This window comes from Ochotona curzoniae, unplaced genomic scaffold (genome assembly GCF_017591425.1).
Source record: "Ochotona curzoniae isolate NIBS_2020 unplaced genomic scaffold, NIBS_Ocur_1.0 contig_3520, whole genome shotgun sequence".
Taxonomy (NCBI): Eukaryota; Metazoa; Chordata; class Mammalia; order Lagomorpha; family Ochotonidae; genus Ochotona; species Ochotona curzoniae.
The window spans coordinates 344,430-372,296 of record NW_024465894.1 but is presented as its reverse complement, the minus strand read 5'-3'; the positions used below and the strand labels follow the sequence as shown (position 1 = coordinate 372,296).

Here is a 27,867-nt window from a genome sequence, read left to right as displayed (position 1 = left end):
TCAAATTAAAAAAAAGCAGAAGAGTGAGGAAATATTGAGCTGGTTGTGCTGGGGCTTGAGTCAGAACGGAAAGAACAGAAACCAACGTGTTTTAATGAAATGTAGACTCTGTTCCACCGTAGGTTGTCTCTGGACACTGGATGTGGAGCAGACTGGGCATGCCACGAGGATGAGCTAGAGAGTTCAAGGGCCACGCCGGGTTTGTTAAGCCTGGGAGCTCTGATACAAACATGTGCCAGGGTAGCCCTGGGTGTAGCGTGAGAGCTCAGAAAATGTTAGTAAGTATTGCTGGCCAAGACCAGGAGGGGGTAGAATGCCCCAGGAATGGACATTTGCACCTGAGAGAGCTGCCCAGTGGGCACCATGTGCACTCTGAGGTATCCTTCCTGACCTGTTTATCCTTGCATGGCTAACGTGGCCAGTGGCCTCTCATTATGGAGTCAGGCGTGGACAGTTTCATGGGGCCACTCCATAGAGAGCAAAGGACACGGATTCTGTGTTCATCGCTGAGCTTTCAAAGCAGGAACTCTCCCTCCAAAGCAGAAGAGTGTTTTTTCTTCTTCTTTTTTTGTGGTTTCACAGAGAAAATGAGTGACAACCTCTAGTTGTAGGCGCAGTGAGACGTCAGACACTGGGGAGGGCATGTGGCCTGGGTTTCTGTCCACCCCTTCCTTCAGCCCTTTTATTCTGCTCTTATCCTGCCTTCCAGAAGCTCAGCCTGCAGGGAGACTCTGCTACAATTTCCCACGTGTGATCAGATAGCTGCACAGAATCCGCTTTCTGAGAGCCAACCAGAAGCATGCGGTGACATTGCATAACCGGCCTCTGCCGCCGCCAAAGCCGGAGAGAGCAGCCGACCAGCTCCGAAACACTCACATCCCTGACATGCGAGGGACCGGCATTATGGATGGGGCGTCCAAGGTGAGCCACTCTGTGGGGGCTGCTTGTGGGGGCACGGGGATGAGCACCCACGATGGTCAAGGGTGCCGCCGGGTTAGTGTGGCTGAGTAGGGAAGGCACAGAATGAATGCTGGAAGTGCAGAATTTTGACATGGAAAAACCGAACGGCCATTTGGGGGTGGGAGACGCCTGAGGCCCTAAGTTCTCAGCACTTTGCACCTGAGAAGGCTGGAAATGACTACTGGGGAAATCAGCTTGCGGGCTGACAGCTCAGGCTGCGACTCTGTGTCTGTTCTCCATCCCAACAAACTTCCACCACAGTCTGTGGCTCAGCCCAACCTGATCCCTTCTCTCTCAGGACTCTGGTGATGCCTCGGGCAGCTCCCAAGGCCTGGGCTGGTTTCTGTCTGTACTCACCCTGAACACGGTTCAGCCCTCTTGCCTTGGCTGCTGTGGTGGGCACCAGCAGCTGTTTCCACAATACCTCAGGGGCTTGCAGACACACGAATGCAAATGGTTCTGTGTAGACAGCTGAAATGGCTGGCAAAACGCGCGAGCAGCACGCATTTCCTCAGGCACAAAGAAAGGAAGTTCTAGATCAATGAGATTTTACTTGCTACATCCTTTCTAAATGTTAAGCAGATGGCCGGGTGGCAGGGTGGGGTAGAAGTCTACATATAGGGATTAAATGTTTTTTATCATTACTATAACAGTAATAAACATCATAGTGGCATTTACAGCTGAGTAATCAGTAATTAGTCAATATATTAGCAGTCCTAGACTATTGAAAAGTTACCAGGAGTGGGGATGGGGGATGGTTCCTGCACCTTCTTTGCCCAGGTTGCCCAGCTTCCTGGTGATGTGCCCTGTGGCTGTGCTTGTATTTCTGTTTGGACACTGGCACACACTCTGCTATGGTGGTAAGACATTTGAAAATATGTGGCAGACTTGGTGACATTTCACCTCTAGGCACTTCCTTGCGTGTCCCCTAAGAGCACCAATGTCCTCCCGTACACCCAGCGCCCTCACCGTCTACACACTCCACCCGTTCCACGTTTTCCACAAAGACTGTTTTTCACTTGTTTGGCATGCGTGCATGTGTGTGTGTGCATGTGTGTGTGTGTGTTTCGATCCACACTGTGTTCTTGGCAGGTCTCCGTTGTCCCCGATCTGGAATAATCCACTTATTTTTCTTTTGTAAGCTTGATGTTTTTTCTGAGTAGCCCAGATTTTTTACAAGTCATACTTCTTGTTGACTCGCCTGCCACTCACTCTGCCTAAATCATCTCTGTAGCACTCTACAGAGGACAGGGAGTTGGCTGAGAACTGGGCGAAGAATATGCGTCGTGACATGGCATACATGCGACACGTATCACGGCTACTCCTGACTCCCTGTGCGATCCGGCTCTTGCTGCTGTACCAGTGGCAGCAGCTGGCCGCTCTCTGTGCCAGGCCTGTGCACCTGCGTTTCCTCTTTGCACCTCATGGCACCTATCTATGACACATTATTGTTCTTCGCTCCTACATTACCGAGGAGTCTGACATGACTGACTTTCCCATGGCCACACAACTCAAGAGTGGCTGTTCCAGGATCAAACCTGGGTGGCCTGAAGCCAGAGCCCAGTTCTCAGCCAACTCCCTGTCCTCTGTCCTTCAAACCAGGGTACCTGCCAACTGTCATAAAAAGGAAGGCCTTATGCTTTGCAGGCCACTATCTGTTGTCTTTTATTCTTTATTTCAAAAACTCCTTAAAAGTAGAAAATTCTCATCTCAAGGATCAGCCATCCAGGTTTGGTTGGTCCACAGTTTGAGACCCTGGTCATCTCAGCTTATACAGGTGACCCCCACCTGGTAACACTGAATAAGAACCTAAGTGTGCAGAGGTGTCCTCTGTGAGCATCTGAGGTCGCCTTTCAGAGCCTCGAGTCTACCTTGTGGCATTGGAGCTGAGTGGTGGCTGCCCCTTGGAGTTCACAGTCAATAGAGCTCTCACCTCCAGGTATACAATGACTGGCCTGTTTCTTTTTGTTGTGACCTGAGTGTATTACAAAGCAAGAGAAGAGTGTGTGAACATTAGCCACAGGAAAGGCTGGCCCGAGATGTCTTGGTGTCTTCTATTCAGGCTCCGTGGAAGAGCAGAAAGAATTGGTGGCTCACTTCCAGCTGGACACTGAGGGACTTGTTACAGACCCACTCCAGGAAGGTCAAGAGAGAAACCTGGGCCCGGGGCCGGGGGACTCCACATGCGGCCGCAGTGACGTTGTCAAGTGCGCATCTGCCAGTGGCTAGGACTTGGCTTGTTCAGAGCTTCTGGGCAGGAAGGCTTGGCGAGCCTGTGTTTGTGAGTGGGGAGGGATTTCTGGCCCTGCCTGTTCCTTTACCAGTTTAGAGACAGTAAGCATACATCCCACCGGGTGGTTCACCTGGCCCTGCCGGATCCCATCCCCAAGCTCCTTCCCCTTCTTCCTGGCTGTGCCTGCTTCTCTCGGCCCAGCTAGGGCCTCTGGGCCCTCCCAGTACGCCACCCCACCCAGAAGCCTCTAGACAATCCCCATTGAAACTGCCCCCCCTAACTTTGCCCTCCCTACAGCATTCTCACCATCTGTGCTGCCTACACTGATCGAGATAGTAGATGCTACTTCTGTTTGCTCTTTGCTCAGCGTTGCCCCCCCTCCGGGTTCCCCTGGGCCTCCACTTGTAGGCGTTTCGTGTCTGCTTTGTGGTGGTTTGTGGAGGAAGAGGCTCGGTGGAGGGCAGGTGCTTCCCTTGCAGCGTAGGCAAGAACAGGGTGGTGCTTACTGATTGTCAGTTTTCTGAGAAGACAGGTCATCCCTCTTCAGCCCGACTTGCCACTAAGCCCCATGCTCTTGACATTGGCCCCTTTTCCTCCTGTTATCATATGTTGCTGTACATGTGTGTCGCTGTCATGGACATCAAGGTCACAAGCATCTATGGCCTCCCTCTGGTCTGGCCCAGCAACTTCCCCCATCCCTGTCCCCCAAGGCTGAGCAGCCCAGGGGTAACACTCAGCTCTTGTCCACGGCTCAGCCATGCGCCCAGCACGTTGTCCTGGCACTCTGGGGCTGGGGGTGCCCAGGAGAGAGCTGACACAGGAAGGAGTCAGAATGACAGAAATGAAGCAAACAGCAGTGATTTCAGTTGGTGCTAAACTCCCAAAAGAAAATAACCAGGATACTCTGATGGAGGTGCGGGGTGCAAAGAGCCACTGCAGACCTAAAAGGGGTTCCAGGCAGCAGGCATGGCAGATGCAAGGGCCCTGTGGTCGGAATGAGATCAGCACGGCAAAGAGCCTGAGAAGAGGCCACAGTGTGGTTGCAGCAGAGTAACGGAGCACAACAGGGCCAGGGGTCAGAGGCGAGGTCTGGCATTCTGAGTGAGAACTGGGAAGTGCATTCCAACTTCACAGAGGAAGCTGTTGGTCCACCTGATGCGAGATCTGCACTCTCAGAGGACCCTTGGGGTTGCAGACAGCAAAGGGCCGAAGCAGGAGCCAGCCCAGAGATGGACTGGAGGGGCGGTGGTTTCCTTTGCTGCCAGGGACCATAGCAGCTCCTCTATGCAGTGCTACTAGAGGCCCGCTGGCTCTGTCCTTCGGAAAAGTCCAACCTCTGGCCTTAGAGAGTGTCAGGCTGGGAGCGGACGGGAAGAGGGGAAAGTAGAAAAAGCTGTGAACTCTGCAGGTCTGTCTGATTGGGAGACGGTGTCCGCTTCTGGCGACATTCTGATTGCCACGGGGACAAGGGTGCCTGGTCCCTTTTCTCACTATCTACTACATTGTGTGACAGTTAGTTTAAAAATCTATCATATAACCACTACTTGTTCCCTTGCCTAATTGTTTTTAATCCACTGTACATTTTATTCCCTGTAGAACACACTTATATTTAAAAAAGAAAACGGAGGCCAGGTTGTAGTACAGTGCATTAAGCCCCTGCCCGCAGTACTGGCATCCTATACGGGCAGTGGTTCAAGTCCCAGCTGCTCCCTTGCTATCCTGCTCCCTGCTTATGCATCTGAGAAAGCAGCAGAGGACGGCCCAAATACTTGGGAGATGCTGATGAGGCTCCTGGCCCCGCCCTGGCCTTTGAAGCCATTTTGAGGAGTGAGTCAGTGGAAGGAAGATCTCTCTTTCTGTATTTCTCCCTTGCCCCACCCCTGAAATTCTGCTTTTCAGGTAAATAGAAAGAATCTACATCCCCTCAGCAAAAATATAAAACCAAAAAAAAAGACCTTAGAAGACTGCTTTTGGGAAAGGATTCAAGGCGCAGGGGCCACTTGATAAGGGACTTGGGGAGTGACTCCAGTGACAGAATGGGGTCATTCTGGAACTGCGATGACTAAGGGAGGAAATGACGCACAGAGGGGAAGTCACTTTAAAGGGAGCGAGGTGGGAGGCTGCCTCAAAAGATTCCATTGCGCTGGAGATTAGCAGGCTGCAGCGTGAGTTGCAGAAAGGGGAAGGATGTCCTGTAGGAACCAAAGGCGTGTGGGGCCTGAGATGCAGGCCCCCAGCCCAGGGGCAGAGTCCCGCACCTGCACACGGGAAGCCACGTTCCCAGCCAGGATGGCCCGGACTCTCTGCGTGCCTGGCTCAGTGGCCCTGCTGCGGCTCGTGTTGTGCCGGATTTTGAAATCCCCAGAAAATCATCGAGTCTGAAGTCAGTGCTAAGGCATAAAGGTGGTTTATTCAGCAGCCGCTCTTGCTCTGCCCAGGGAGAGTGAGGGCTGGCTCCCACGGAGCACCCACATGCTGAGCCACCTCCCTCGGGGACTTTGTCATTACCCAGGATAAAATCCCTAGACCCCTTTCTCCACCCAGCACTCCTCCCAAGCTTCCCCAACCAAACCTCATGGGGACTTGACCAGCAAGGAGTGCATGTGGAGACCCCAGCATCAAATCAACACCAAACAAACGCGTTAGGCCTCCATGAATAGGGGAAACATGCCCAAGCAAGCTGGCCTGGGTAAGACCCAAACCTACTTGAAAGCCACAACATGCAGACACCAAGGAAGAAAATGTTTCATTTCCACTGGTGGCTTTGGAATTTTTTCGGGCCACAACCTCTTTCTCAAAGTCCCTTTGGTGGCATTGCCCACTGTGGTGACGGAAGTCCCCCATAGTACGCGGCTTTCTCATCTGAACCTCAAGAGGAACCCAGGGTTGGGTGGGTCAGAGTTCAGTGTCACAGGGAAGCCAGGGCCAAGCTGGCCTTCTTCACGGGGTCCTGGCCAGAGGTGCTGAGGAAACAAGGAGACACGGCCCTTTCAGCCTTTCCATCTCCCTGGCCCCTCGCTGTCCCAAGTTCAGCAGGTTCCCTCACCTCTGTGTCCCCCGTGGTCCCAAGGTATACCCCCAGGCACAGATGGGCGGGGCGAGGGGCACAGGAGAGAATGCCACGCTCTTGGCCTGTCTGTCCACGTGGCTGTTGGTTTCAGCCCAGAGCAGCTGGCATGGACAGCTGCAGACAGAGCACTGAGCAGACCCTGTGTGCTGCAGCCCGGACTGCCTGGCGGAGGCACACCCCCCACCTCCAGGAGCTTGTCAGTCTGCTGCAACTCCTGCTGATTTGCTGAGACACGGGGGAACTTGCCTCTACAGGATTAAGATGAAGGCTAATGTGAGATTCTGGCTTCTAACTTCCCTTTCCTGCAGGCATTGGATGGCTTGGCCTCTGACTTCCTTCATAGGGTAAGGAAGCGGGTCTTGATGTTTTCCAATAAGGCTTTTGCCTTTGGCTATCACTGAAAGCCATTTCGGGTATCATGCTCTGAAACAAAAAAGGAAAAATTCGTATTTCGTTTAAAAAGGTTTTCTTCTACTCATTTGCTCCCCTCCCTCCCCCAGCTTAAATGTTAAAGAGTAGCTGGGATAAGAGAGGGCTTTCTCCTTGCTTTTCTTGTATTGGAAAGGCAGAGAGACAGAAAGAGCTCTCCTGTCCGTTGGCTCACTCTCGGGATGGCTGCAGCAGGCAGGGTCAGCCAGGCTGCAGCCAGGAGCCGGGAGCACCTGGCGAGCCACACACGTGGGTGAGCCACTGCTCGTGCCATCGCTGCAGCAACTGCAGGAGCGGGCCTGAGATGGCAGGCAGGCGCCCCACGCAGCAACTTAGCATCCTGCATTATTTTTTTTTTCTTCCTTTGGAAAAGAGAGTTTAAGTTGAATGACTCCGTAATCATTTCCTGCTCATGCTGGAGTCTTCTCCCTCAAGAATTCTCCACTTCTTTTCTGCTGAAACAGAAAACCCATTTCTCTTCCAGCCTGTTGGGCAGGTCAGTGTGTGTCGAGACACAGCAGCTTGCTGTCAGCAGAACTTGCTGAGGTTTTGTTCAAAGACGGGACAGTTCCGAGAGAAACTGCTCTCTTTGAAGCTGCAGGCAAGGAAGGACTTAGCCATCACTTCATTAAAAGAAAATTCAAAATGTGTTTGATAACGAAATGCCAACCCTCGGAGCAAAGCTGTCTTAGAATCCCGTCAGTGAATCCTCTCACTCCATTAGGGGTGGCAGAGTAAACAGAAATCCGCTGACATCCTTGCAAATGCTCTGCTCAAGCTCTGGTTACGAAATGTCCCCTGTTGCTATTTTAAGAGCCTCTCAGTTCCCCACAACTTATGGAATTTTACTTTAAAAGGTAAGCATTGATCTGGAAAGGTTCTGTAAAGCAGGAGGGAACACACAAGCCCACAGGATCTTTCTTGGAAGGCCCTGACCAGGTATGGGAGGGGACCACGGAGGACAGGAGTCAGCTGCAGAGGAGGCAGGAGAGGGCGGGTGTGTCACACACAGGCAAAAGAGGAGTGCAGAGGGGGTGGGAACAGGTGGGGTGCGGACAAGGAAGGGGCCGGTAGCTGGCCCTAATGCCTCCCCCAGCCCTATCCTGCTGCTACACACCCTGACCCGGGCCGTGGGCAGCAGGTCCCATCGTGGGAGGGCCTCTGGGCTGGCCCACAGCTTTGTGCCTAGGACCTGTGTCATTTTGCAGCTGACCATGGCACTGCCAGGCCAGAATAATGACAAGGACAAGGAGATGCCCCAGTCACAGGGAGATTCATTCCATGCCTCCCTAATTTGCGTGGGCCAGGCCAGACACATCTTTACATTTTTTCCAGTCCTAACTTCTATGACCTTAATCAAATCCCCTTTGATTTAACAAATGGTGGTTCATGCAGCTCTTTTGCTCTGCAGCCCCACCGTCGGAGCTGGGCACAATGGTCACTCCCAAGACCCAGTGGCTTCCCACACCCTCCCAGGTCTCCTGTGTAGTGAGCAGTATAACCAGGTTCCTGCTCTTGGTCATCCTGTCGGTTCTGGAGAGCGTCCTGGGTATGGAGATTGTCTGCTTTGGGCCAACATGAAGCTGACCTATGAGATGGAGCAGTAGAAAGGGCTGGAATGGCGAGGAACTGCTCCAATCCGCCAAGGCGCCCATACGGGATCCTGGCATGTGCAAGGCAAGGACTTGAGCCTTGTGTCCTATGCCTGGCAACCTTCCAATAAACTTTTAATTCCACTTTTTCAAAATGAACTTTTGGAAGCAGTCGCTTTTTAAAGATTATATATTTTTATTGGAAAGGGAAATTTACAGAGAGAACAAGAGACAGAAAGATTTCTCATCCACTGGTTCACTTCCTACGTGGCTGCAACAGCCAGAGCCGAGCCAATCTGAAGCCGGGAGCCGGAAGCTTCTTCTGGTTCTCCCACGCAGGTGCAGGGTCCAAAGGCTTTTGACCATCCTCTACTACTTTCCCAGGCCACAAGAAGGGAGCTGGATGGGAAGTGGAACAGCCCGGACATAAACCAGCATCCATCTGGAATCCTAGCACTTGGAAGTGGAGGATTAGCCAATTGAGCCATTGTGCCGGGTCCCAGAAGTAATTTTACATAAACTCTACCACGTTCAGTCTCGTGGTTGAATCACATTCCGATGTGCAAGGCATCTTGTGACCAGCTTCTCATCAGCCTCTCAGAACACACAGGCTGTCACTCCATCCTCCAGTGTCTACTGTGACGGGGTCTGTGCTGGGCACAGCTTGGAGGGTAAAAGAGCAGATCCCAGAGTCAAAACTGCCTGTGTCCTGACCTTGACTTTGGCTCTTGCTAGCGGAGCTACCTTAGGCTGCTTCTTCATCCTCCCTGAACCCTGGCTTTCTGCCTGGAAGAGTTGTGAATATCAAGGGAGTCTGTCAGTTCTGCTTACATTTCCCAGTGGCCATTCAGACAGGAAAAACTGCTGAGCTAGGGCTTGTGACACCTGCCCCAGCTCCCAAGGGACTGGCCTGTGACAGACCCCCTGTCACGCACCTGTGAGATGAAGAGGATCCCCCATTGGGATTAATCAAAGGAAAGCGATCTTAGCAGGCACACACATGTACAGGGAGCAGTGGGCGCAGCCCAGGGCGGCCTTTGCATGCCGGCGTTTGCTGGGAACGCTGGAAGATCTTTGATTCCTGTCTGCTTTCTGGAACATACCTCCCAGAGCACCAGCACCTCTCAGAGGTCTCTCCCAGAAAAGTGTCACACAGATGGTCCCTCCTGTACCTTCTCCAGCTCCTTCCTCCTCTGTCTTCCTGTTTTGCAAACTGTGGGTGGGAGAAATTGGGTGGTCAGGGGATTTTTATTGTGTTCTCAAAAACTTTTTTTTTTTTTGCATAAAGTGCTTTTTGCTGAACAGTTAGTTCCAAGCCAACAGCTAATGCCATTCTCTGGCTTTGCTCTTTCTGTGTCTGTATTACATAATAGGAAACTCCACCTAAGGGGAGTCCTTTGTGTTTAGAAACCTCGAAGCTCTCTGTCATCCCTGCTCCTGTCACCTGGGTTCCGGGCCTGCCTCACCACAGCCCATGTGGCCGCGCAGTGCAGTGGGTTAAGGGGCTGCCTGGGATGCCTGTATCCCATCTTTGACTTCTGGGCCAGCTCCTAGTAAAGCAACAGAACACAGCTCAAGAACCTAGGTTCCTGTCCCCAGGTGGGGGACCCAAATGCAGTTTCTGGCTCCAGACTTAAACCTCGCTCAGTCCCAGCTGTTGCAACCATTTGAGAAGTGAGCCAGCGGATTGGAGATCTCCCCACACCCCCATCCCTCAGCCTTTTTAAACAAAGAGATAATCTTTGCCAAGCACACAGCCACCCAGCCCTGTGCTGATCTCAGAGCAAGGCCCCTCCCTGCACTGGGCTCCTTAGCAGAATCACAGGCAAGGACGAGTAAGACTGACAGTGTGCTGACTTACGGCATCACGCAGCTCCTTCATCATGGCTCTCAGAAGGGAAGTGGGAACAGTTCCGTCACCTTCTCTTACAACTCACTAAGAATTCTTGAAAATCATGGGGTTTTGAAGAAGCTCCGACACCAACCATGGGTATGTTCCTGAGAGGTGAGGATGGGGTGAGCTGGGGAGCTGCCCTGCTCACCCACCTTAGGGCTTGGGACCCTTGTCACCCAGAGCTCTTCCTGCCTTTACTTGTGGGGCACTCTCACTTTCCCCCTCCTGCTGTGAGCAGACTATCTTAGGATGAACTTACCTCCCCAGAAAATAATGCTGCATCCAGGTCTCCCAACCCCCTCTCCAGCTGCTCAGACTCCCATCTGCACGGAGCCCCTGCGGCTGTGTGCATGCTCCCTGCAGTGGGCTTGCCACCCAGCAGCCAGTTGTAGACCCATAGCCTTTGTCAGGTCATCATTTTTTGGTTCCCCCACCTGCCTGCTCCATCCCGGCTTGGGCTCTGACTCGCTCCTGCTCAGCCCCAGATCGAAGCTTCTGCAGACACTTTCCCAGGCAAGTTTCCCTGGAAGCTCTGGCCCACCACGCCTTCCTGATTGCACCAATCATCCCTTCCAACTTCCCGTGTTTTCTTTCCGTCTCCTTTGAGGCAAGTAAAAGCTTTGTCACCCACACTAGGAGTGTCCCAGAACCTGCAGACAGGTGCACTGCCTTACTCAGCCCTCTCCATCCACCGACTCAGCAAGAAGCTGAGGAGCACCCCCAAACGCTGTGGCCCGCAGGCCAGGTGTGGTCTCTGCTCATCTGCAGGCTAGCTTTCCCTGGGGAGGCAGCCTTGAGTGACACTTACCCATATAGGAATCAAGTTCAAATGCCAGAAGTACAGATGTGGGAGGATGCTGAGTAAAAAGCAGGGGAGAGCGGTGTGCTCTGCAGGGTGTGGGGGTGTGGATTGCCAGGGGATCAGTTTCCTAAGGAAGTGACACTTAAGATCTGGAGGATGCATGGGGGGGTTTGCTGCTGACTGTTCTGGGCTGGAGGCAAAGGCTGAGGGAAGGCCTCAGAGGGAAGGGGCTCCTGGGGGCTGGTGAGGAATTGACACCCAGAGGTGCAGGTAACTGGGCAGCTTCTAATGAGTCGCAGTGTGGGGAGTGTGCGTCCGCCCAGGCCCGCCCAGCTCCTTCAGTTGGGCCTGGTCAGGGCTGGCCCTCCACAGCCCCATTTTGGCAACGGAGTGTGATGCAGCAAGCCCAACAGTTCCCACTAAACACAATGGGAGGACTGTGATTGTTTTTGTTTCATTGAGGAACTATGCTCGAGGACTACTGGGTGTAAAGGGTAGAACTTATTTAAAGGGAAACATAGCTGGACAGACGAGGGCCCCAACGGTATGGACAGGTCCTCCGAGTGGAGGGTTTCGGGTCATTATCTTTTTCTTCTGTTGGCCTCCTCATTTCTCATGTTTTTTGTAGTGAATATTTTTTGTAGTGAATATAGACCAATAAAGTAAGAGAGAGGTGATTCCTTGAAAACCTACAGCAACTGTGGGAGGTCCAAACAAGCAGGGGCTGAACCATTGCTGTCACTGCAATAGGTGACGTTTTGGGGGTTCTGTGTGACTTCATGGAGGATTAGGGAAACTGAGATGAGCTCCTGATTGTGTGACCACGAGTCACTAGTCCCCTGAGTCTTTCAAGAGTCACTCATTAGCCAATATCTACTGAGCTTCTCCCACACCCCCACGCTGAGAACAGAGCATCCAGGAAGCAGGATGTGGGCTCAGCAGCCTGCAACTTCCAATCCAGGAGCAACAAGATACTTTTTTTGTGACTGAATATATTATCATTTTTATTGGGACAAGCTTGCAATGTTTTCCTCCAAACAACATACATACATTGGTCACCTATCCATTGTCAGTTAGCATATTTCTTTTTGTAAATGACAGCCTCTGATTTTGCCTAAGATCTATTTTTTGAAAGGTGTAGAGAAAGAGAAAAAGATAAATTCCATCCACTGTTTCACTTGTCAAATGGCCGGAGCTTGGCTGGTCTATAACCAGGAGCCATGAGCTTCATCTAGGTCTTCCTCATGGGTACAGAGGTCCAAGCATGTGGTCCATCCTTCACTGTATTTTCAGGCACATTAGCAGGAAGCTGGATAGTAAGTGGAACAGCCAGGATGTGAACCAGCAGCCATATGGGATGTCAGCAAAACAGGTAGAGGCTTTATCCACCATACCATAGTGTCAGCCCCAACAGCCTCTGTTTTAAAGTCCTGAATAGAGGGCCTGGCATGAAGGCTCACTGGCTAAATCACGACTTTACCATTCCCAGGAACCCATATGGGTGCTGGTTCATGTCTTGGCTGCTCCACTTCCCACCCAGCTCCATGCTAGCAACAAGATACTTGGAACAGGATGGACATTGGGTTTAGCAGTTCAGACATTGGCAAGGTGCTTGCATCTTGTATTGGAGTACCTGGGTTTGATCTCCAGCTCCAACCTCTGACTCCATCCTCCTATTAATACTGAAGCTGGGAGGAAGAAGTAATGGCTCAAAAAGTTGCATCTCTGCCACCTGTGTGCAGTACTTGGACTGAGTTCCCAGCTCCCAGTTTCAGCCCCCCAGTTTGAGGCTGTTGTAGGCGTTTGAGGAGAGAAATAGCATACAGAGGCCTAGCACAATGGCTCGCTGGCTGGGTCCTTGCCTTCATCATGCCGGGGTCCCATGTGGGCGTCCTATTAGTGTCCCAGCTGCTCTGCTTCCCACCCAGTTCCCTGCTTGCGGCCTCTACCCAGAGGATGGCCCAAAGCCTTGGGACTCTGCACCCGCATGGGAGATCCAGAGGATGCTCCTGGCTCCTGGCTTTGAATCAGCTCAGCTCCGGCCATTGTGCCCACTTGAGTAAATCAGTGGTTGGAGGATCTTTCTGTGTCTCCTTCCTCTGTAAAAATCTGTCTTTCTGGTGAAAAAGATATAAATCTTAAAAAAATAGCAAATGGGAGTTTCTCTCTTTTCATTTCAAATAAAGAGAGAATCAAATGCTTGCCAAATGCCAAACATGCTTAGGAGAAAGGGATGTTAAATGCTATATAGTTTGAACAACAATCCCACGAGGCAGATATTACTATTATTCCTTTTTTACCCATCAGGAAATAAGGATAGCTGATTTACTCGTGAATACAAAAGCCTGGAATTTTAACCTTACCGTGTGCCCCAGCCAGGGTTTCAAACCAAGCTTGTGCTGTGTTGTACTCAGCTGTACAACTGCAAGAGTCATGGGCAAGAGCTCCCGAGGATGTGACAATTCATCGCCTGAGTCCCCAAGGGTGGGAAGGGAGAGATCAGCCAAGACTCTCGGGGGCAGAGAAGGAAGTGGGGTCGCAGCTCTGACCCGCACTGAGGCGTGGGCACCATGCTGATAACAGCCCATTTTCTCTTCTGCCCTGCCCATCCCGACTAGACGCTGCTGGCCAGAGCCCTCTATGACAACCACCCTGACTGCTTGGACGAGCTGGCCTTCTGCAGAGGGGACATCTTGACCATTCTGGAGCAGAACGTGCCAGAAAGCGAGGGCTGGTGGAAGTGCCTGCTCCACGGGAAACAAGGCCTGGCCCCTGCCAACCGCTTGCAAGTCCTCCTTGAGACCCCGGCAGACCTGCTCTGCTCCCCAGCCCTGAGGGGCCCAGAAAAAGCCCCAGAAGAGGCCTCCCAGGTGCCTGCCCTGCTCCACCCTCCACCCGCAGGACCCGTATATGAGCAGATGAAGGGCTGGGTGGAGGGCCCGCTGCCACTCTCAGACCAAGTGTACGAATTTCCTGACCCACCTGCAAGTGCCAGAATCGTCTGTGAGAAGACTCTAACCTTCCCGAGACAGGTAAGCAAAGAGAGATCGGCCCAGGGGTGTGGAAACAGGGACTTCACTGGCCAAGTCCTGGGTGTACAGCAGGACCACTGTGCCCGCTGGAAAGCCAGATCATTGGCAAACATGACCGGGAGCTTGCGCTCCTTTGTCAGCACCCCTGTGATCCCCTGTTTCTGAAGACCACGCATGTTGTGTGTAAAGCCGAAGGATAGGTGGGGCCGCGTGTGAACACCCCAGTGGATGGTGGTTTCACACCAGAAGGGAGCTCAGGGCAGCTAATGGGAGGCTGGGTTCCCTTGAGATTAAAGGAAGAAGTCACCCTATTTTTACAATGTAAACAGCCCCATCAACTAGAAATGTGCTTAGATAGTACAGAAATACAAAGACAAATATGTTTCTGGCTGAGGAGGCGCCGTCCTGATGGGGAGACTGGTGAGGTTCTGCGTTGGTTGGGGGAGGTTGGGCGAGCACACAGTGGCACGTCACCGCAGTGAGAGGCTCCGCGAGCCGCTTCTAAGGGGAGAGAAGGGTCTGCCTCGATTGAACCCAAAGACTGGACGAGGAATCCTGCGTGTCTACCCGTGCCGTGCTCACACACGGAAATGACCCAAAGGAACCCAGACCGCACAGGCACTGTCAGGACGGGGAACTGGTCAGGGAGAAAGTGAAAGAGGATGCCAAGCTGGGGCCTTAACTCCTTCATGCCTGTGCCCCAGATCCCAGGACGGGGCCGGGCTGAGGCCGTATTGGATGATAGCAGGTCAACTAGGAACATGGCTTGTGTGTGATGACAGCTGTAACTTCTAGAAATTCCTTTGAAGAAAAGGAAACGAAGCACTGAGTAAAGGCGAATTGAAAACTTCATTTCTTTTAGTAAGGAGAGAAATCTGAACAAGTCAAGGGAAGAGTCATGACTTCTCCCAGGCCCTGGCTTTATGCCAGGTGGTTGGCACCAGCCTCTGTCACAGCGGCTGTCTGCCACCAGACACTTTGCTTGTGCTCAGACAGCACAGCCTCCTGGCCACAGCGCTGGCGAGGGGTGTCGGTGAGGGCTGTGTATAGGGAAAAGCCACCATCGCTGATCCGTGAGTGGTGGAGACCCCAGGAACCCAGGCCCCCTCCACATCCGCTTCCAATGCTACCTTCAAAAACCAATGGGTTGAGTCCTTAAACATCCTTGCATTTCCAAGCCCCAAGCAGCTGTGACATGGAACAGCTGCATCCCCGGACCCTGGCCATGGACTCCAGCGGGTGGCTGAGGGGACTGTTGGAAGCAGGCTGCCAGTTGGACACTAAGTCCCTTTTTCTCTGGGACAGCTGGTCTGCATCTGGGCTGACATGTCAGTGGCCCACTCCAAGAGGGCCTTGGAGGTGTTTCATTAGAAGAGGTTCATTTGAATTCCTTCAAAAGCCATTAAAGAAAAACAAAATCCACAGTCACCTTCCTCCCCCCACAGCCAAAATTAACAACTGCAACACCCAATGGATGCCCAGTGTCGGCAGCACCCACATGATGCCAGGCTCTTGAATGTGTGGCATGACCTAAGCCTTCAGAAGCACTGGCCCCCATTGACTGCTGGACAGACATCACCATGAAAGGAGGCACAAATTTGCTGTTGACATTGAACTCCATAAAGCATGCAGGGCATTAGCTGGAAGAGCAGTATTGGCCTGAAGGTGCTGACAGTCTGAGCCTGGCATGGGCAGGCAGCGGCAGCCAGCAAAACCACAGTCCCCGGTGGGGAACTCTGCTGCCCAGCGGGCCTCCTGGGCTTGTCACAGAAAAATACCTGGGGGACTTCCCTGCCCCCTTTTTTTTTTCTTTCCTTTAATCCCCTCCCTGTTAACAAGGAAGCTCCATTTACTCCCCATTCCCCCTTTTCTCTTTTTTGTCTTTTCTGTGCTTGGGGTCTCTTAAAGCAACAGGTGCAGCTGCTAGGGCACCCGCGGCAGACACTGTGTCATGCTGGGAGAGTGGAGTTGGGAACATCTCAACAGCCTCCGTGTTTCTCTTTCCTCTTTTATATCAGAAGTTTGCAATTGGTCGTTTCTAAGGTCACCACTAGCAATTCTGAATAATTTCACTTCTTGCTCTGCTCCAGGAAGGAAGAAGCTGGAAGGAGCTAGAAGCAAGGTTCAGGATCTTCTGGTCCACAGGAGAGGCAGGCAGGGCCCCTCACACATGCACACTTGGCATTTCATCCCAAGACCAAGGCTGTGGCTTCAGGGGGACCCAGGAGCGCCTCGGCCACAATTCAGGAGCTGTTCTCCAGTGGACGATCCACAGGCCAGATAACACAGCCTGGGCGAGTCACTGCATGGATGCCTCTTATGCTTGTTGGCTGCCTCTGGACTCAAGCTGACCCCAAACTGAGTTCAAGTTTGCAAGCAGGTGGACAGATGTCATTTTTCTCAACTTGTGCTAAGCAAGACATCCACGCGTCACAGCAGGTGTTCTCTCTTGCTGGAAGAGACTCTGTGGGCCGTCGGTTGGAGGCCCTGTGCACCGTGCAGGAGAGGATGCTCTCCCACACAGCGGTGACTGCCCACATGGGGGGCTGCAGCCAATGCCAGAGGGACTGGAACTGGTGTTTCCTTAACAGGTCTGTGCACAACAGTCCGCAGACCCTTCTAAGCATCCCCCGAGTCCTGGGTCTTCTTGTTCCTGACCTGTGGCTGGAGCTATTCTTTCCCAAAAACATTAAACTTAGGTTTTAATTTCATTTTTCCGCACATTTTTGGAAGCACCCTCATACTGCCAGAGCCATTGACAAGTAACGCGTTCTTTCATGATTTCTTTACCTAAGAAAGGCAGAAAAATAGAGAGAGTTTATTCACTGGTTCATGCACAAAATGCCTATAGCAGCCAGGATCGGGCCAGGCTGAAGCTGGCCAGTTGCTGGGAACTCACCCAGGTCTCGCATGTGAGAGGCAGGGCTCAGAGTGCTGGGGCCGTCAGCTGCTGACTCCCGGGGTGCACCACCCCAGGAGCCGGGGTCAGGAGCTGAGCCAGGATGTGCAGCCTCCTCAGTCAGCGGTGTAACTGCTGGACTGAGCACCTGTCCCGGTGAATTTGTCATTTTAATTGAAGTGTCACCTAAAGATCCTGAGGTTCGAGCGAGGTCACCAGACTCTGGATGCAGAGACAGCACAGGAGCAGCACCCAGGAGCACGTGCCGCATCCTTGTCTCCCCCCAGGGAGCCGCCTGCTCATGCTGCGTTTTACTTTTTATTTCAACTTCCTTTATGTAACATGTGGGGCTGGTTTTATGAAGAAGCAAACACCACATGCATAAAGAACATGTTTGATTCCAGTTGAAGCTTGGAGAAGGGACTCCTTGGGGTTTCGGGTGGGAAGGGCTGGCTTTCCTGGCCAGATTGCTCTGGGACCCACAGCTTCCTGAAGCGGAGTTTCCTTCTGTCTCCCCACACCTGTCACAACCACATTGCTCAGACATGTTCCCTAGTCGATCGGCCCCTGAGCCAGCCTTTTCCAAGAAGCATGCCGTGTTCTCTAACTGGCTTCCTTCTCCCCACAGTGTCACACACAGGAAAGTCCCTTGGCTCCCTCTAAATTCTCTGATAGCCTGTGTGACCCACAAAGTTGCCTCCTACACATGGGGGGCTAGGGAAGAAACGGGCCAGGGAGCAAGGGAAGGCTACAGTGGGAGAGAGCTGGGGCAGACAGGTGAGTGGAGGCAGCAGGGAGGAGATGTGGAGGTGAGGCTGAGGGCAGAGCCACTCCTGCCCTAGGACAATGCATGACCTGTCGGGCCTGGCCAGGCACTTGAGTTTAAGCCCAGATGCAGTGGGGGAACTGTCAACAAGCCTGTCCAGGACCAATTACTCTAAGACCACCAAGGATAGGGTGCTATAGTGAGGAAGACAGGAGCGCGTCTTCCCTCTCACACACACAGGAAAGGAAGTATAATTGTGAGGTATAGGGAAAGGCAGAGCAAGAACTGTGAACTCGAGCCTGTGTGTACAACAGGGCCACAGTGGAGGTCAGCATCTGCCCACGGGGAAGATCACTCCCTGGGAGCCATGGAGCGGGGACGTAGGCGGAGTGCCGGGCCGGACACCCCTCTCTGGGGCCTCTGCTTCCCTGTGTGGTGACTCAGACCCTCCAGACAAGCGGGAGGCCCCCACCCCAGGCTTGTCCTGAGAGCACGTCGCGCAGGCTTGAAGCAGCTGTCACTCAGAGGAGGGGAGCTGACGGCTGAGATGCATCCTTGGAATGTTGTCCCCGTTCCGCAGCAAGTTCACCTGCACCTGTGATGCCAACCCCAGGAGGAGCCGAATGGGCAGTTCACTCTTGGCATCTTGTTTCTTACCATCCTGTTGATAGACATGGATCCACCAAAAGCAGCAAATTCGTGCCAGCCATAGGGATAGTGTAATGAGTGGTTGGGCCCCATGCCCACACCACAACTGAATGGCCTTCCAGGTATCCACATGCTTTAGCCCTAACCACCCCTAAGGTCCAACGTGGGAAGCCCCTGCTCACAGGGAGGTACCCATGGGTACTCACAGTGGACAGCAACATACCAGAGGGCTCACCCGAATCCCAAGTGACCGTTTATGGGCACAGACTCCTAGCAAGGCAGAAGCAGTTGCTGACCAAGAGCTCCTAGTTACCTGCCAGCCAGACTGCTTCCTGCCGTCTGTGGGTAAACTCCAGCCCCAGCTGAGCAGCTCATGGCCCCCACTTCCTCCCACTGCTCCCCTCATTCAGACCCCTCTGTGAAGGTCTCTCTGACCTCTACTCATGCTGCCAAAGCTACCATCCATGATTCATCTGCTGCCTGTCACTCAGCCTCTGCTTCCCCTAAACCTCATTAGCCCCTCTGCCCGTGTCACTCACAGCCCTCCAGTCTCAGAAGAGCAGGCTTGTGTACATGCTGCATGCGGGACCCAGAACCTGCATTCTTACTGGCTTCCAGGCAGGGGGGACACAGGCAGCAATGAGGGGCGACGGTGTGATATCTCTAACCCTCCCTCCTCTTCCATTTCTCCCCAAGGCCCTCGTCTCACTTCCCAGACCCACGCGGGCCTCCTTGCCAATGCTGCCTACACAGGTGTACGACGTGCCAGTCCAGAGCCACATCCTCCCTGCTGGCAAGGTGAGTCTCACCTGGCCGCTGCTTGGCCCGCCCGGCCACCACACCCAGTTAGGGCCCGGGGTGGCACAAGGCGTCATGTTTCAGCCTCACGGGGCTGGACTCCTGGGAGCTCCATGACAGGACACACGTGGGCTTCTGAAAGTTCCTGGGAAATGAAATTAGATCATGTGCATTTTCCATCAACTCTGGAAGCCCTGTAAGCACACGCCCCCTCGGGTCAGTCCCTCGTGCCAGTGAAGGCCGTGTCTGCTCAGAACATCATGGCTGTCTGAATCCTGGGTGGTTTAAATGAGCTTTACTTCCCATCCTTAATCAATATTGCAGGTACATACACATGAGTTTTCTAAGTAAGGGTAGGCATTACTGTATCAGTTAAGACGCTTGGGACGCCTGCCTGCTATATCAGAGTGCCTAGACTGGAGCCCTGGTTCTGCCCCAGATCCAGCTTCCTGCTTCCCTGGGAGGCGCCAGGACACGGCTCAAGTACTCGGGGCTCTGTCACATACGTGGCAGATCCAGACTGAGTTCTTAGCTCCTGGCTTCACCCACCGCTGTTAGAAAAATTATACATGGATTTCAAAATACTTTTCCATCAAAACAAGATAGCATTTCTTTTTTAATAATTCATTATTTATTTCACTTGAAAATCAGAACTAGAAGAAGAGACAGAGATCTTCCACCTGCTGGTTCACTCCCCAAATGACAACAATAGCTGATCTGGGCCAGTCTGAAGCCAGGAGTCAGGAGCCTCTTCTGGGTCTCCCACTTGGGAGCAGGAGTCCAAGAACCTGGACCGTCCTCTGCTGCTTTCCCAGACCATCAGCAGGGAGTTGGATGGGAAGTGAAGCATCCGGGACTAGAACCAGAGCATGTGGGATGCCAGCACTACGGGTGGAGGATTAGCTTACTACATTACTGCGCTAATCTCTAAACATACCTTTTAACTTTATTTCCGTAAACTTCTTGAAGTGCCTTTACGTATATCAGAATAAAGTGCGTGAGCAAGGAGGGGAAGGTTGCATTTTAAAGAAGCTCGGTGACTGGTGCTTAGCAGGCCCTCAGAAAGGCGCACATGTACAGTGGGTCAAGGTGTCCTTTGAGCTCGCACTGCTGCCTGTGGCTGTGGTCATTTGGTTTAGTGGCTTTTCGTTAGTAGGCACACAATAAATGAAGGAATATGTGAGTGGTAAACCCTGGGAAATTCCTACTGAGTGAAAAAGAAGCAGATGACATTGTAGGTCCCAGTCTCATTTGTTCTTCTGACTTAGGCTTTATGGCAAAGTCACAGAGGAGACGGCTGTCTCGTTTAACTCGGGGAACTGCGGTTCACTCAGCACATGGCTGCCGTGGAGGCAGTGTGTTTGATGTTATTTTATTTTATTTGGTCCTTTTTGAGAGACAGGCAGTGAGCACCCATCCACGGTTTGCTCTCCCAGATGCCGACACTGGTCGGGGCTGGGCCACACTGAAGCCAGGAGCCAAGGCCTCGATCCAGTCCAGGTCTCCTACATGGCAGCAGGGCAATCCAACCATGTGAGCCATCCCTGCTGCTTCCCAGCATTTGCCTTGGCAGGAAGCTGGGACACAGGAGCAGGAGCTGGGTACTGGACCCAGGCATCCCAGTGTCAGGCACTTGCATCTTAGATACCAGGCTGAAGGCCTGCCCCGGGATGGCACCTTCTAGAGCACCAAGCCCGTGGTTGAACACAGTGACATTTACTGTGGTATGCACGCTTGCAGCCCCAGGTCCTCCAGGATGTGTGTCCTGCTTCAAAGAAGACACCAAGAGCTTGGGTGCCCGTGATCACAGTCACCAGGAAGGATAAAACCTAAGCTGTCCTTCGTGCTCTTTCCCCAGGAGCCAGAGAAGCAGCCATTGTACGACATACCGTCCAGAGCCCACAAGGCAGGACCGTGCCAACCGGCCAGCCAGGCCTATGTAAGTCGGGAAAGGGAGCTGGCATGCAGTGTTCCCAAACCCTCTAACGCCAACTTCTCTTAACAGTTCTCAGAGGTCCCATGAGGCCAGACTGCTCCCCAACCACACATGAGCAGCCGTGGGCTGTGGGGTCGTGTGTGGGGAGGAGGAAGTGGAATCACCTCTGCAATGTATCCACTTGCACAGCAAATGCTGGCTCATTGCTCCTTCCCGTGCAGGACTTCAGAGATGGCAGGCTTGTGTGTGTGTGTGTGTGTGTGTGTGTGTGTGTGTGTGTGTGTGTTGGGGGCAGGGTGAACTAATTGGAAACCCGTGGGAGGCGAGCTTGTCATGGGATGCTACCACTGTGTCCCTTAGACAATACTGTACCCAAGGTCATTACAAAGCAGCAGTGAGTCCATAGGCCACTGAAGGGTGCACAGGAGTTTGCTGGATGAGAAGGGATGATGGGACAGGCATTCAGAGCAGAAGATCCATTTTGGAGCAAGATGAGAACAGCCTCCCCTTCCTGCACCCTGGAGCACTTTGAGCTCAGGAGGGTTGAGGTGGGAGGGACACAGGCCCACACCCAGACCTACAAGGATGCTGGGGGATATGATGAAATGGGTACAGTTGGAGCAGAGTGAAGAAATGGAGGCAGACTGTGAAGGGCTGTGCATGATGACAGCCATGGGGAGACACCAACGGAGCAGGGGAGTGACAACCTAACCTAAAGGAACCACTCAGACCTTCCTGTTCTTGCCTCTGACCGGGTGACTGTGTGTGATTGTTCCCCAGGAGCCCCTGGCACCAGTGGTGGCTGTAAAGAACAGTGGCTACCACTCGCTGCCAAGCCCTCAGAAGTCAGAATGGATTTATAACACTCCACTGTCTCCGGGAAAGGCCAGTGTCAGAAGCTCAGCACTGAGGAGCCTGGCGGAAGAGACAGGATCTCCCGCAGCCCCCAGTCCTGGCTCTACTGGGCCCAGCCCTCCAGGCAACAGAGCCAGGGCCCTGCCTGGCCAGCCGTCCAGCAGCGTGCCCACCAAGAAGAAGCTCAGCCTGCCAGAAGTCACCTCTCACCACGTCATGGCGCTCAGAGCCACATTGCCTGCTGATGAAAGTGTTGTCCGCAAGTTGCCTTCCAGTTTTCAGGGCACCCGAGGGGAGCTGCGGAACACTAAGCCCAACATTTATGACATCCCCAAAGCAACACTGAGTGTCCGTCAGGCTGAGAAAGAGCCAAGGAAGGCTGAGGAGGCTGCGGAACCTTCCCTCAAGGTCGCCTGGTTCTCCAGATGGCACAGGTCTCCATCCCCCGAGACGGACACACACTCCATCTCTAGCTCTGACAGCAGAGCCAGCGTGCTGTCATCCTGTTCCTCCATGTCCACTGACTCCTCCTCAGAGGAATCAGCCAGGGAGCTGACCTTGGACTTGGACTGGGCCAGGGAGACGGTAATGGCCCTGCAGCACAAGGTCGTGAGCTCTGCAGCGGGCCTGATGCTGTTCGTGAGCAGGAACTGGAGGTCCAGAGACTACATGGAGGCCAACATCAATGCCATCCACAGGGCTGCCGACCATATGGAGGCATCTTTGAGAGAATTCCTGGATTTCGCCCGAGGCATCTGCGGGACAGCCTGCAGCCTCACGGACAGCAACCTTCATGCCAGAATTCGGGACCAGCTCCACACAATCTCCAGCTCCTACCAGACCCTGCTAGAAACCAAGGCAAGCCTGGACAGCTGTGGCTGGTCCCTGGAAGTGCTTGTACCAGACCAAGTCCAAAATAACCCAGACGACCTGGAGAGATTTGTCATGGTGGCACGGATGGTTCCGGAAGACATCAAAAGGTTTGCCTCCATGGTCATTGCCAATGGGAGGCTCCTTTTTAAGAACTGTCGGAAGGCAGAGGCCTCCCAGTTGAGCCCAAATGCAGATTTGAAGTGTAAAGGATGCATTGGGCTTCCCCAGGGAGAAATGCAGTCCTGCCCGCGGAGTACTCCTGGTGATGAGCCAAGAGAGAGCCATCACCGCCTGGTGCTGTTGGAAAACAGCACCAGTGCCTGTGGGCAGGTGAGTCCAGTGCTCCGAGGCTACATCCGGGGCTTAGCTGTGCCCTGGAGTGGGTGGTCCTCAGGGACACACGGAGGGTCTTCCCATGGCGTGCGGGCACAGGGGGGCATTGGTCCCACATTCCAGAAAATAAAATACCCTGAAGTGACCTTCCAGATATAAAACAAACAGCTTCCTCTTAAGGACAGGCAGGTCCTCATGGGGGCTTTTCTTCTGATCTTGGGGGGTCAGGTTAACTTCTGAAGCTACAGTTAGAAAAGATTGCAAACATCTGTTCGTAGTTTTAGATTTCACCCCCAACATTCCTTGCGTTTTTGACAATTATAAATTCAATCGATTGTGGTGTCTGTTTCTTAGAAATGTTTTTTCAAGTTTAACCATGGTCTGGTCAGTTTCCACACTGCAGGCCCTCTTATGAGCCCAGTCAGGTGTCATGCCGCAGGGATGTTGCTGTGATGCAGCGTTGGGCGATGTCGCGGTTGAATGCTGCAGAGCATGCTGGCACAGTGCTATGGCTCCGTCCCTAACTCTGTGCAGCCTCTTGGGGCAACCAAGCAGTGCAGTAGACACAAGACATCAGAGACTACGACTGGCACAGCACAGACACAGGGGCACAGCCAAGTGAGTTTTGAATAAGAAGTTCGCTAAAATGAAAACGAAAAGGAATAGCATAATAAACACAGCTGTTTACGTCACTGCCACGGTATCATATTGAGTGCTGTACTTGTGCATAATGGGCAGTGCAGTACGTTATCTGCACCCAGCTGTTGACAAATGTGCGAGCAATGCTTTGCACTGTGATGCGATGACAGGTTATCAGCAAGTGACAGGAAATGCTCGACTCCTTCATAATCTGATGTGCATACTGTAGCAGGTTCGGTCCCTGGGGGATGGAGATCTCACTGTACAACATCAGGCTGCATGTGGCTGAATGTGGGAAGCAGCTGTTGAAAGGGAAGCTGCGGTTCAGGATGGCCAGTGCCAAGGGGCCCAGTAGGTGCTTGGAGGGAAGGGGATGCCAGGAAGGTCATTTGACACCTGTTGTTCTGCTGAAGTGTTGGGGACTGTTTACCCATTCCAGAATTCTAACTATTCCTAGTTTACATATAGATGGGGGTCTTCCAAAAGTTCATGGAAATTTTACATTATGATAAAAACTATACCTAAAATTTAAAAATTAATGTTTGTTTATTTTTCACCACTTTTCTTTTGTTTTTTCACTATTTGTTGCACCAAACTTGAAAGGCAGACAGAGACACAGAGAGCCCCGGGGCCAGAACACGAGCCCCTCGTCATCGGTGCAGTGCGTCCGTGAGCTGATCAAGTTCACCGATGTGGTAGCACAGTGGTGACTCAGTGCCTTCGACCTGCTTTCAATGTTTCTGGCGGCAGCCGAAGCACATTCGGGTTTGGGTCTTGTGGGTCTACAACACTTCCTGGATACTCGGTAAAAAGCCAAAAATGCCACCATTATGTTTTCTTGTACGGGCTGTTTGCTGTGACAGAGAACGGCAGTATTGCATTGACCAGCTTCAATGGCTTCAAGGTTCAGTAAGCAGACCTACCGAAAGAGCGAGTGTGAAGGCTGTACAGCGGCTCGCGGAGCACACGGGGCAGAGGGGCACTGTGTGTGAGCAGCTGAAGCCTGAGGACAGAGCCTAGGGAGACAGCCCAACTGCCAGCCCCGGGCGGAACTGGGAGGGAAAGCAGAGGCTCCAGTGACCTCATGTGGTGCCACACCGTTCCAGAGGCAGATGAGGACCAGGGCCAGGCCCTGAGACGCTGGTCCTGCCAAAGCATATGCCATCGTGTTCAGTGTAAAGTCGGCCCAAGACCAGCAACGCTCAGGCTTGAATGCCCACCCCTTCCGCTTGCAGCCAGTGGCCAGGGCCCACCCCGGGGCACCTCTGACGAGGGGTCCATCCTTGGCCCGGCCCCTGCTATTGCAGACAGATGGACGGCCTCTCTCTTTCTCTCTCCCTCTCTCCTGCTGTCTTGTCTCTCTCTGCCTTTCGAATAATGTGATAACAAATAAGTAAAATTGCTTAGTTCACGGGAAATCTGTGGATCTCAGAATTTGTTGCTCATCAATAAACAGTTCCCCCTCACGTGTGTGCATGATAATCCACAGCCGTGTGGTGTGTGTAGCAGCTGCTGGAAGTGTGCGTTCATCTGGAGGAGGAATATTACGGCGTGCAGCTTCTCCTTCGGGGCGGCAAACCAAGGCCAACACAGTCAGCTCACCTGCCTCTCTCTTCTCTCTCCATCTCTAGAGTCCTGGCTCTCTGTGTCCCCACCCTCCGGTCGAGCAGAACCCCCGGAAGAAGCTCCACCTCTCCGAACACTGCCGGCTGTATTTTGGGGCGCTCTTTAAGGCCCTGAGTGTGTTCCACAGCAGCCTCAGCCACAGCCCCCCACCCGAGACTTTCATCACGCAGAGCAAGCTCATCGTCCTGGCGGGGCAGAAGCTGGTGGACGCGCTGTGCAGGGAGACGCAGGAGAAGGACATGCGCAATGAGGTGCTGTGCAGCAGCAGCCACCTGTGCGGCCTGCTCAAGGACCTGGCGCTGGCCACCAAGAACGCCGTGCTCAAGTACCCGAGCCCTGCCGCCCTGGGCCAGCTCCGGGCCGAGGCCGAGAGGCTGGAGCAGCACACGCGGCTCTTCAGAGGAACTCTGGAATGACCCCTTCTTGCACGCCATTCTGTCCTGGGGAAATCCCAGCCAGAGCTACAAGAGATGTGCTGACAGCCAGCACGACCGAGAGGCTGAGCAACCTCAGGACACTGACTCAGCCCATGGCGGAATCAGCAAGGAGACTCAAGCATAAATAAAGACCTTGTCAACCGAGCACACCGCGTGGGGTATGCAGGACTGGGGTTTGAGAAGGTCACAGGATGTGTTTTCCATACTGATTTGGGGTGTGTGTGTGAGAGAGAGAAAGAGAGAGAGAGTACCTTTCTTTAAAGCATATTTATTGAACAGTTACTTGGCATCAAGTCCTGCGCACTGGAGACACAGCAGTGAATCAGAGGACCAGCCCCTCATGGATCCTAAGATCTAGTAGGGGACATAAAAGGAGAGAAGCAGAAAGCATCCTGTGTAAGGGAGGAAAAAGAAGGAGTAGAGGATGGAGTCTAGTCTCAATGCATCAGTGCACAGTGGGTTGTGGGAGGTTAAACCACTGGCCACAATGCTGACATCCCTTAGTGGTGTGAGTTGGTGTTACGGCTGCTCCCCTTCCAACGCAGCTGCCTGCTGACGGGCTGGGAAAGGCAGCAGAAGACGGTCCAGGGATCTGGCCCCCTGCCACCTGCGTGGCAGACTCGGATGGAGCACCTGACTTCAGCCTGGCACAACCCCAGCTATTGCAGCTGTCTGAGGAGTAGGCTAGCGAATGAAGATCTTCTCTGCCTCTCTGTAACACTGCCTTTCAAATAAATAAGTAAAGCTTTTTTTTAAAGTATAATAAGTTGTTTTTTCATTGTAAACTGAATTGTGCGAATTTGGTACAAATTAGGTATCCAAGTCTTATGCCAAAAGAAAATTTTTTTGCTGTATGATCTTAACCTAAAAACACACATCATATTTGCAACATGTATGTTGAGTTGGCTTCTCTGTTTACTTTGTCCATTACAGAGTCTGTGTTGGTAAATTCTGCCCTATCGGGAGAAGTTTATATTTCAACAGTGTATGATCTATCACTATTTTATAAAATTATTTAAATAAACATGTGAAGTTAAGCCTCATTGGAGAAGACTTGGATTCGTGCCTTGGGAGTTCTGGTACCAGAGTCAAGCCTGCAGCTTCCGTTGTTCTCCCTGGAGACCACGGGAGATGCTGCAGAGGCCACGTTCCCTTGCACTTGATCAGTGCTGAAACCCAAGCCCACCAGCGGGTGGTAGAGACAGGAAGGCGTGGTGTGCACAGGATGCTAATGGCCAGGCACAGATATGGAAGTGGTGCAAAGCTCCTTTCAAGACAAGCACCAACTCTGCAGCTGAGGGTTGGCCTCAGTCGCTGTCGCTACATCACTGGCGTCCAGCCCTCTGCAGGCTGCAAGCAGCATCTCCACGCTGTAAGGCATCTTGGGTGCAGCTCCTGCTGCTTCTCGGCGCTTGAGGGGCCCTGGGAGCCGCAAGAGGGAGGCGATGTGTGCAGTTAGCCTCAGAGTCCCCAAAAGGAGCAACATCACAGCTGTGATACTGAGTTCTCCAAATCTGGACAGAGGGACTCTGGGTGGCCTTGCCCTTCAGGCAGCCGTGACCTGCATTGGTTAGGACACGTGTTTCAGATGGTAACCAGCCATCTCCAACATGTCTGAGCAACAAGGTAGAGATGACCCAGGCATTTTAAAATAAAAACTGGGGGCAGACTGGCTGTGAGGCAGGCTTTCCGCGGCTCTGACCTCTGAATGCAGATCATCGAGGACCTATTTTTCCATCTCACTTTCTCTGGGTTAGCACCCATGGTCACAAGATGATTACCCCCAGCTGATGCGTGATCAAGGGAGAGGGACCAGACTTCGTTCTGCCTGCACTTACGTCAGTCAGGTGCCTGCCTCACTCCACAAGAAGCAAGCTACACAGCACTGACTTGGCCTAGACCTGGAATTCCTGCGTGCACGCCCCCGACACCCACATCCCATTTGTCCTGAGATACCGCAAGACTCTCAGACTCTTCTTAGTTCCTGACAAACCATTCCATCTTAGCGGCTTTGGGGTGGTGGGAACCCTTCCCAAGTCCAAGTT

General features: G+C 52.9%; 1 protein-coding gene and 1 long non-coding RNA gene across 2 annotated transcripts; both read left to right on the top strand.

Moving 5' to 3' along the window:
• On the top strand, window positions 1-26,394 carry CASS4 (Cas scaffold protein family member 4). Its single transcript, XM_040981277.1, has 6 exons — window positions 1-921; window positions 13,599-14,012; window positions 19,022-19,123; window positions 20,982-21,062; window positions 21,840-23,117; window positions 25,391-26,394. The coding sequence occupies exons 1-6, from the start codon at window positions 886-888 to the stop codon at window positions 25,799-25,801; spliced, it is 2,322 nt and encodes a 773-aa protein (XP_040837211.1). The 5' UTR covers window positions 1-885; the 3' UTR covers window positions 25,802-26,394.
• LOC121157245 lies at window positions 2,234-4,777 on the top strand. The gene is made up of 2 exons (XR_005883990.1): window positions 2,234-2,705; window positions 2,784-4,777. It is a non-coding gene; the product is annotated as an uncharacterized LOC121157245 (long non-coding RNA).
• Window positions 26,395-27,867: the final 1,473 nt, after the last annotated feature.

What these genes read in the sequence shown, in the direction of transcription:
- CASS4 (XM_040981277.1), top strand. Translation starts at nt 886, where the DNA reads ATGCGAGGGACCGGCATTATGGATGGGGCGTCCAAG. An exon ending in TTATGGATGGGGCGTCCAAG is followed by an intron (nt 922 to 13,598) that starts GTGAGCCACTCT and finishes CATCCCGACTAG; the next exon opens with ACGCTGCTGGCCAGAGCCCT. An exon ending in CTCTAACCTTCCCGAGACAG is followed by an intron (nt 14,013 to 19,021) that starts GTAAGCAAAGAG and finishes TTTCTCCCCAAG; the next exon opens with GCCCTCGTCTCACTTCCCAG.